We start from the raw sequence: 10,492 nt of genomic DNA, 5'->3' as shown, positions 1-10,492 counted from the left end.
ACATATAAGCTTCCCCTGGCAAAGTTTTATTTCACTTTATTTGTATTTTATATGTTTGTATACTGTTACATATATATCTCTGTAAGTCACATCTGAATTGTAACCCCTTTTTTGCAATAAAGATGACTTTGAAATAAAAAAATAAAAAATAAAAAGTGAGAGGAGGAAGTGTACCTTGTAAAATATTTTATTTTAAATAAGGCCAAAGAAGTGTCTTGTAAAAAAATGATGTATTGCTTTTATCCATCCAAATTCTTGAAAGGACATTGATGTAATGTGCTCCAGAAGATTTGTGTCATTTGTTTGTTGTTCTTGTTCTTTTTGGAAAGATAATTGTGTTTTTAATTCCCAGTATATTGTTTCTGATTTCATCCTTTTATATGAGAATGTATTAATATGTAAGAAATCAGTATAATATCCTAAATTTGATCCTTCTGCTTGCAAAATTCTTCATACATAAATCAAAAATTTCCACTTTTATACAATTTTTTTTCATTTTGTAGGTGAAGTCAAACAATACATTAAATTACTCCCATACTGTAAAAATAAGAAAGCTATCAAAGGTTTACGTGTATTTACCTTGTATAATTTATCTAATTTATGATTTCTGTCTTTCCCCTGGCATTCTCTGTCAATGCATTGTTTATGTTTGCAAATAAAGATTTAAAAGCTTTCTTTTTTACTTTACATACAACAAAGCATTTATTTTAAGATATTTGTTTATATATTTCACATCCATAAGACAAAGTATTCACATTTTTTTTAATTATTCATTATTGCTATTATTTATTTATTTGGAAATAACATTGATTCTCTTAAACGTATCTATAATAATAAAAGTATAACAAATCCAAGATATTAATTTAATTATTATTATTATTATTAATAATATTAATATATGGGTATGTTCAATATTTAATAAATAATACTAAGTAGTTTATTTAGGAAAATATAATAATGATGCAATGCATGTCTTGGTTCTGTCACCCATGTTCCATGTTTCATGCATAAAAATAAAAAGGAGATTAAATATTGATATTAAAAATATTAAACATATTCACATGAATAATCTCAATTATAATTATTAGAAATATTTAAGTCATAAATAATTTTTAAAATGTTTTCTGTGTCTGTGTTTTGTTCGTCTGACAAACCCAGAATGAATACAATGGATAAAAATGATTTATTTGAACTCATCTGAACATCATCATTTAAAAATGTCTGAAATTAAGAACCACTTGTATATGTGATATTAATCTGTATCGGAAACTAGTAAATACTTTACTTTGTTGGTTCTTAAAGAATAAAGCCCGTGGATGGCCGAGACATTTGTAAAATGTAACATTAGAATAGAAAAAATGTGTTTTGAAGAGGCAAAGTAAAATCATTATTTGGATGTTAAAAGGGTCACAGTGAAATACTGTGCCTTTGCAAACAAATACTGAAGGACATCAAGTCTAAAATGGAATATTTAAGGCTTGGAAGTAGCATTCTTCTGCATGGGCAGGAAAACTACAGTTAAAATTACAAGATTGTGCTTCTTAGTCTGGAGAGGAAAAATGTGTGGCACTTGTTTGAATACTGTGGCATTCAGAAAAGTTAAATCTGTCCTTAAAAAAGAGGAAAGGGTTGTAGAACGAAGCCTTTTGATGCCACTTCAGTTACAATTTCTTGTGATGAACTTGGCCAGAAAACGTGTTACACCTTAAAATTACATGAAACATGTCTGAACCCAGGTTTGACAATGTGGGTTGGAGTAAACATGACAGTTTGTGTAAAAATAAAATCAAAATAAAAGACAATCCAAAGCTGTCCATTGAACTGATTTAATGCCCTTTGATGTGAGGTGTGACAAATATAGCAGCAGGAAGAGATTCTGTATTTTAGTGTCAACATCTGTACTCCCGTGGAGTCACTTTAAGAATTGTTTCTGACTGCTTAGATACCTTTGACTTGTTCTTTAACAGACATACTTTACTTAACTACTGCGTACATTTTCCGAGTCACTTGCTCCCAATCTTAAGTGCATTTCAAAGACACTTTGCAGTCTTCTTCTCACCTTTAAACTGTAAAACAAATATTATAACCGAGTGACCAATCAAAGTTACCACACCAAATTACCATTTGCATTTTGTTTTTGCAAGAGACAAGACAAAATCCTTAAAATACAAAATATTTATTTTGAAAATGTCTTTATAAGAGAAAAAAACAAAAAAAAAATCAAAACCAAATCAAAACCATACAAATTGTTTGGTTACTAGCATACCACACTAGTGCTAGGAACTAACAATGGAGAATTGCTCACTTAGGGATAACTCACAGAGGCGATGAATACATCTCCACCTCTGCCCTCCGATTTCATATTGCACCCAAACACTGAGGCAAACAGAAAGCGCCGAAAAAGTGGCACTGGTGGTGAAATGGCATCCTGTCTGTTCTATAAACTTACATAAGCAGGGTGGGCAGACATGTGGCAACCTTCTGATTTTCTTTTTTCCTTTTCTTTTTTTAAACAAAAACACAAAACCAAAAACAAATAAAGTGAGTTTAATACATATCTGAAATACAGTGGGTACTTAACTGTTGGCATTGATATGGTGAGGAAAAAAACAAAACAAAAAAAACTAGAGGGAGCTCTTTGACCAAAATTCAGAATCCCAAGGAGTATCCCAACCTTCCAAAAACTGAACAGTGTGCTTCTGAAAGATATGGACAAGAAGAAGGAGAAAGCCCCATTTCTGCATACGCAGTTAGTAGCAGAGTCAGAGGCTGCAGAGGTCAATGTTGCACCTTTGAGGTTGCAGTGGAGTCAGCTTAAGGCTTGGTAAGCCCAGCCTTATAGCAGATATAAACATATATGTATTTTTAAACCTTTTAATCTTTTTATTGTGGTTGTACAATATTCCCTGATGGCCTGATTTGGCCGCTGAGTGTTACACAGAATCCTGAAGAGATATCAAACTTAAAGAGGAAAAAAAAACAAAACAAAACAAGAGAAGTGATGAAATTGTCCGTTGAGGGAGAGGAGGGGGAGTTTGATGGGGGAATCCTGTTTGTTGCAGTTTGTGGGACTTTTCGTTGCACTCCCTTGTCCCCTTCTTAAAATGTTACACACGCTGGTCAAACACACACAGTTCCTCCATCGCACTGCCGTGACAATCTGCTCTGGAGGTGGAAGAGAAAACATTTATTAGAGGCGAAAGAAAGAGCACGAAAGTCATGCTTCTTCTCTTACTGAAATATGCTTTTTACCTATGTCAGCTTCTTGGCTTTGTTGTAAAGTGAATCCACAACTTTGCTCATGTTCTGAATTGTTTCCAAGGCTGCTTCGTAGGTTTTGTCCACTGGGGGTTCTTCAAATATGATCAAGACGCCTTCGCCTTGGTCAAGGATTCCTGCAGCAGTGTCAGAAAAATATATATTTCAGTACAATGAGGTATCTCGCTCTGCCTGTGAAGGGTGAAATGTCTGACAACTGTGTTTATAGGAACAGATTAATCCAATTACCGTGAAACTTTTTGTCCAGAATCATCTGTGATAATTTCCTTTCAACATCACCCTATAAAAGACAAAGACATGAATAATAAAGCCCACATTTTTAGAGATATAAATGATGATTTTACCACTACAAAGAAACATACCTTTGACAGTTTGATTAGAACTGATATGTGTTCTATCTGAAAACAGAAAGAGAAGAAAATTAAATACAGGACTTCAGAAGCATTATTTTCTGTTTAAATGATGAGGACCAGCAGTCGCAGTCATGTCAGCCTAGATTATGGAAGGAATGCCCAAGTATAAGCACTAGACAAAGAATCAGGAAAATACAAAGATTATCGCTGGACATTTACCACGAGGTAAGAGATAATTCTTAGGAAAGTGTCTGAATAGAGCCTAAGACAGTCTTTGTACAAAGTTATAAGAGAACGAGACAATGCTGACGTACAAGAAAATGTAAAGATTTAGGACCTGGCAATAAATGTAGCAAGTCTTCATTGTACAACGCTACAGTAACAGAAAAAAAAGGCTTAGCGTGTCCTTACCTGTACTCTGGAAAAAGGTTCAATGACTCGGATGAGGTTTTGTTCCAGCAGGTTGTCATACAGCGTGGCCAGGTGAGTATTGATGATGGGGTCATCCCTCAGCTCTGCTCTGTACTCTGTTAGGGCCTGCAGGACGCACAATTTTAAATTAAAATGATGATGAGTGTGGAAGTATACAACAAAGACTTCATTTAAATCCATTATATATTGAGCAACACTTTATATTATTAGCAGGTTTGAAAAAAAGTTCATTCCTGTGTGCTGCACATATCACTCAATACGCAAAAGGAGCTGTAGCAAAAGAGAAGACCTGAAAGGCTAAATGAGAGTTCGTCTGTGTGAGAATCCATTAAGACAGCTTTGGCAGGACTAAAGGACTCTTACCTTTTCAAAGTCTGCTAATGATCTGTTCTTGCTGGCCTGGGCGACACATTTCAGTGCGTCTGTCTAGATGGATAAAGACAAAGGAGAAAATCTAAATGTAATTCTACAGAAACAAGCATATCAAAATTATTTACCTGAACGAAACAGAGGCGTCTACTCAGTACAGTGAAAGGTCAGTTACTTTGAGAATGATCAAGACAGAAAAAAATGAAATATTGTGAGCTACATTACAAAATTCAACACAGAACATTTTCAGTGTTGACAAGAAGTGAATATTAGCGTTACTACTTTGCTCTTCCTAATCTGCTATGAGTAGAAAAGAACTGGTACTTGCCTGTCGGCCGGCATGCCGCAGACCCAGTTTACCACTGATCAGGGCTTGGACCTCCTCTGGTCTGAAAGTTAATAACAGAGGAATGAATAATCAGATGTAGTTGTCAGAACATAGCAACATATGGATGTGAGTACGTTTTAAGCTCTACTCACAAGTTGAGTACGATTTTGCACAGAAGCATGTATTTGAGTGCTGTGATGGCTCTAGGGCTGTCAATGGAGTCGTAGCCCTCAAAGGCCTCAAAGAAGTAGGAGTAGGCCGTCTTCCAGTCCTTCTCCTCCGCTGCATGGATGATCCCTGCAACACAGAGCACACAACATGATTACTATTTATGGCCAAAACAAACTGCGCCAGTCACTGGGAAATGTGAAATGCTTGTGAAACTTGGGTTGAGTTTCACTGGGTGTTGCCTAACGCAGACTACTGAATCATAATGTTGGTAGTTACAGAAGCATTAGCTTTTAGCTATGCCTCTTTTTTTCCTAGTTCACACTGTTGTAAAGCCATGTTTAGTGTCATACCTCACTGCTTCTGCCTCCACACTGGTAAACAAACTGTGACTTTGAGATGGTTATCAGTATATAATGAGCAGTCACAAAACACACCCTTTTCAAGCTTCTGAGAAGAGTTTGAGTCATTTCAACAGGGTTGGTACAGCTTTTTATTATCATTAATATTTCTAATAATATATTTACGCTTTTTTAAATGCAAAGACGAAAGGGACTGACAAGCATTATCTCGTGTGTGGTACCATTATCTAATGAGACACTGTAGTGGTTTGAATTCTGCACACATATTTCAGCCTGGCGCCCCCCAGTGGTAAAATCAAAAAGAGCAAACGTGGTAGACAACAGGGTTCATCTCCTCTTTCTAAGAAAACTTGAGCAATCAGAATAATCTAAATTACTGCTATATCCCACAGGTTTGACTTCACTCATTTGTGGTCCAGCAAAGCAATGGATGAACTCTCTTGAGGTGGAGATACTGTCATTTCACAACAGATAAACAGTTCTCTAATTAACTCAGACATCAAACTGATTCCTTCCTACACCTGAGTGGATGAACTGTTATAGGGCTTTGTTTTATTAATTGTCTGTATCAGAGTTAAGTCTTAAGTATGCATCTGACTAGCTGAATCCACACCTTAATAAATGTTCAAGACTCCAAATGGAAACTGAGCTTGTTATATGTAGTTTGGCTGACTTCCCAATAAAGTTCTTTTTTTTTTTTTTTTTAACAGTTGACACGACCATGCGGGACAAGCACAGGTGTAATTAATAAAATGAGTAACAACTGGGACTGAGACTGACTGAGACACTTAATGCTCCTTACATCTGTACTTCCCCTGCTGTGACAAGTCAGCATAAAAAAGGGTCTAATAAAATAATAAAATGCATTTTGTAGTTTGTTTTTTCCTACTAAGGCAGCAGATGGTAAAGCTGTCAAACAGCATAAAATCAGGGCAAAAAATGAGAATGACTGGGTAATGTAGGTAAGCTTTGGAAGTGAGAATAGTGAACACATCGGACCTGACTGCATGTCCAGAGCTGCCTGGAGCTTTGGAGGGCAGTAAATGGCGTTGGCGGTGGTCCTGGCTGAAGTGAGGGCTGCGCGGGCCTTGGGCAGGTTGCTGAGAGCGTGGTACGTCTTACTTTCAAGCAGCTGAACCTCTACCAGTAGAGCTTTGTCATCCATCTTTTTCAGCTCCTGGAGCAACTGGGAGCCTGAGGGAGGGGAATGAATGAGTGAGAGTTAATGTCATGCAAATTTAACTGTTGCAATAACTTTGTACAGTACAGCGGTTACTGTAGTAAACAGCTAGAGGGTAAATGTACAGTTATAGTCCTGTTATGTGCTGTTCTCTCTCCTTTCTTTGTAAGTAAAGCATGTCTAACTGCTTTACCCTGCTTCATTAGTCAGTTTGGCACATATTTGCTAACAAGGGACACAAATAAAATAAAAACCAACTTTTTACAGGTGGAAATAAGATTGCAACAATAAAATATATCTTTTGACAGTTTTGGTGTTTCATGGTGGACTAGCATACATCTTGTGCTGTATGTGTGGTTGATTAGGATGTCAGGGACAACAGCATATGTAAGGTCTCTGAAGACAGACGTTGCCATTAACCAAAAGATAAAAATGTCCTGTCTCCAAACACTCACCGAGCGCCAAGGCCTCCTGGTATCGTTTGGTGTCAAAATAGAGTGAGATCAGTCGTGCCTGCAAGAAGAGAGAGTGTCCTATTAGACATGCAGAGAGAAGCCAATATATCGCCTCACGTATACAAGACATAAAAACCTTCAGTTGGAACAAAAACTAAAGACACATTTCCGATCTTTGCAGAATATTTTTCAGGTCTAAAAATTACAGCCCTGTGTGCCACAAACTGTTCTCCTATTTATACCCACACATAAACACATTTGATAGAGATCAAGATTGTAATGTTCACAAAAACTTTAGTTTATTACATTTAATTGTCAGGGATCGTGTACAAAAAATATGAATCTCATACAAAGACAAGTACCAGATTTAGCTCCCAACTAATTTCCATCTGCAGAGTCTTGGCAGGTAGACGCAAACAGAAAACCTGGTGCCTGGAGGTGGTGCTTTGTTCTAATCGGGCTCTTCACACCAAAAGATTTCATCATTTTGGTACACACTCTACCCGAAACTGTTTCCTTACAATCTGATCAAATGGGGTAATGCAGATAGAAGCATTGACAAAGAGTGACACATTTCAGCTTGTCTTATGGCCCCCTATCACATTATTCAGGATCTGTGGCCTGAGATAAATCGGGACATGTGTGAAGAGCGTCCCTCTGCATACATGCCACATAATAAATAAACACTACTGATACAAAATGTTGTTGATCGTGTACTTTGTAATTCAGCCAAAAGCTCCAGATATTCCTGGCTGTGAGTGTGAACCTGCTGGCAGTCACTTGGCCAAGAAGTCCATTTTGGCTGCTACAGCAGGGTGATGTCATCGCGGGTGGCAGTGTGTAGTAGATTTATTACCATCTCTCGTTGTCACCTTTGGCTCAGGGAGGGTCTTTGCCCTTGCTCTTAAACAGAGTGGGAGATGAGCTTGGCTTCGGGCTTTTGTTCCTTTGGTCTTTTACATTTCGACCAGGACACTGGGCCCGGGGGGGGGGGGTATACGGTTCTAGACCTGATACCCTGGAACGCAGATGGGTGTTTGAATTGCCATCATAGGTGGTTCGGTTTCTAGCTGGAGTATTCCGCCAGCAAGAAGTAGTGGGTAGTTCTTATTTTAGGCATTTACCATCTGGTCCTGAAAGTTCCATTAAGCTTTAGCCCACTCCATAGTTCACTAACACACAGGCACTTCCACTTTCCCTCTCGCCCACAGCAGCTAGTTGATATGTTTGTTTGTAGGCGTTAGATTTTCGCTTGTGTTAGTTTTCTCGGTTGTATCATTTAATCAGAAACGGTATTGCAGTCGTGGGTGATAGGGTTGTTGTGTGTGGATGTTGGGATAGGGTATTTAGATCTGTTTTGTTACTTCATGGCTTGACTGAGACCCGTGGTTTCCCATCCTTTCTGCTGTTGTTTACTGGTAAGGAAGACAACGTCAATCGGCCTGTTAAACAAAGAGAAACCATTTCTTATATTAAAATGGCAGGATTTTATGTAACTCTTGGACAGCAGCAAGTCAGGCTGGGTGCAGAGATAGCCCATGACTCATAGGAGAACAGCAATATGTAATTTCCTTTTCTCGTGTGCATGTGTCCACAGAGTTTTGGGTTGGCGACCTTTTTAAGGGTGTTATGGGATTATCCTCAGGCCTTTTGGTGGGGATGCATTTAGGCCTGAGAGGTTCGAACCAATTTATATCCATCAAATTTAAGGTTTATCTAACTAGATTTCGTGGCACTCTCTCAAGATAAATGGGAATGTGATGACTCCACAGTCTGCTTGCTCACGTGGTGTGAGTTTTGTAGGGTTCATGCTAGTGTGTTGTTAATATGATTTTATGGAGGGCGGTTATTTACCTTGGGTTGGGGATACAATACTTAAAAAATTCATGTCTAAATATGCAGTAGGAAAATAAAATATACTGAGGCGGATAGCTATGCAATTTAAAAGGGTGAGGAAAGTCAGGAATGGACGTTTGGACTGGAGGACATAAGACTTACCAGTGAACATGCCATGGAGATGGAGTCGACGACTGTAGTGAAGGTATACTGTTGAATGGTAGTGCCGTGTTTGATAGCCCCACAAGCTTTATTTAATCTCCTTGCACTCATGAGGCCTTGTTTGTGAAAAGAGAAGGTTTCCTTTTATTGCCAGTCTTTCTCTTATAAGCCCCATGGCCTTCTATGCATTTCTTATATGTATTACAAGCTTCTCATCCTTGTCACTGTACGCGCCTCTCTAGCGTTTTAGCGGAAAGAGACTGTCTGCAGTAGGGGACGCGAAGCCGGGCCTCCAGTCTTCGTGTTCGGACTTGTAGAAATCTATGGACAAAGGCTCACCAAAAAGGTTCAGGCAGACCCTAGTTTTCTGGAGACAAAAAAGAGGGGGAGAATTGGGATATGTTTATCGTTAAATTTGCTTATTTGTCTTTTCATTGTGGATCTTCATTAGAGTATTTGGTAAGTTTTATTTCTTTAGCTTTAACTGAAACAAGCGGTGTACATGTATCTGCTTACGCGAGGATGAACATTTAAGGTGGTCTTGTTCAGCTGTTGGGTTACCTGCAGCCGTTCCGCGGGGTCTTGTGGTTCCGTGTAGAGCTTGGTTTCGTCGATGTCGGCTCGCAGATGTCACTGTGCTTCTTGTTGTCTGGGTGCGCGCAGAATACTAATCACTCAGGGGTCTAGCGGTGCCCTTAATGTGTTCCCATCTTTCTTCCTCTACTGGAATCATGCTGTACACACAATAGTCAGGGCCACAACAAAATCAGGACACTTGTGCATGTCTGCATGCGGGTCGTGGTCGTTAATAATAGAATGCGATGCTTTGGGGCAGCAACTTGGGATTGGACTTTTGGGTACAATTGAATGGCCTGCCTCAAGTGACCCTATCTTTAATTGGGGTGACACTACTTTTTGGTACTTCACACCGGACATTTTGGACCTTATATAACCTAAGAATTATCAATCAAATACCATTCATTTCATTTACATATATTTCTATGGCGTATGGTTAGTCCAATAGTTTTGGTAAAAGTACTACGCTCAGCTCATATATTTGGGCTCAGATTCTAGTCCGATATATCTATTCTATTGAATGTTACACGGAATTTTCCTGGAGTGTAGTGGTTAAGACCAACTAGGGAGCGTGCTTACCGTCGATTTAAGTTGAACTGTTCGTGGGTAGTCTGTTACTGGTAGCACGTATAAGAAAATATTACTTTTCTGTCAAAATGCTTAAAATAAATGAACTAATCCCACTTCTGAGAACAAAATCAACGTTTCCTTACAACATTTACACTCAAGAGGAACAACCAGTGTAGCAGGAGAGCTTGGACACCTAAAGTTAGAGAGCTGTAGTGACAAGGCAATTTGAGTACAGTGAAATATAAGAACTGTTTACAGGATAACTCCATTTCCCCATTTGCTTTTACGCAACCTTGAACACAAACGCAAAACCTTCGCCACTCACTCGTAAACGTCCCGTTAATAACAACATATACAGTAGTTATTCCTTTGTTGTCAGAAAGCTTCCTCTCACTTTGTTTGACGACGTGAGTTAAAGCCTT

General features: G+C 38.4%; 1 protein-coding gene across 2 annotated transcripts; it reads right to left on the bottom strand.

The window, feature by feature from the left end:
- Positions 1-1,812: 1,812 nt before the first annotated feature.
- On the bottom strand, positions 1,813-6,984 carry psmd11b (proteasome 26S subunit, non-ATPase 11b; the record flags this gene model as incomplete). 2 transcript variants are annotated; one of them, XM_035665035.1, is given in 10 exon segments in its annotated part: positions 1,813-3,165; positions 3,253-3,395; positions 3,508-3,559; positions 3,642-3,677; positions 4,044-4,169; positions 4,428-4,490; positions 4,762-4,822; positions 4,914-5,058; positions 6,291-6,485; positions 6,927-6,984. In XM_035665035.1, coding segments are annotated over 9 exon segments (879 nt in total), but the record flags the coding sequence as incomplete, so codon positions are not given.
- Between the last annotated feature and the right edge of the window lie 3,508 nt (positions 6,985-10,492).

This window comes from Morone saxatilis, unplaced genomic scaffold (genome assembly GCF_004916995.1).
Source record: "Morone saxatilis isolate NCDOM2014 unplaced genomic scaffold, NCSU_SB_2.0 Contig1, whole genome shotgun sequence".
Taxonomy (NCBI): Eukaryota; Metazoa; Chordata; class Actinopteri; family Moronidae; genus Morone; species Morone saxatilis.
Note: the sequence above shows the minus strand (reverse complement) of the source record. Positions and strands in the feature narration are given on the sequence as shown.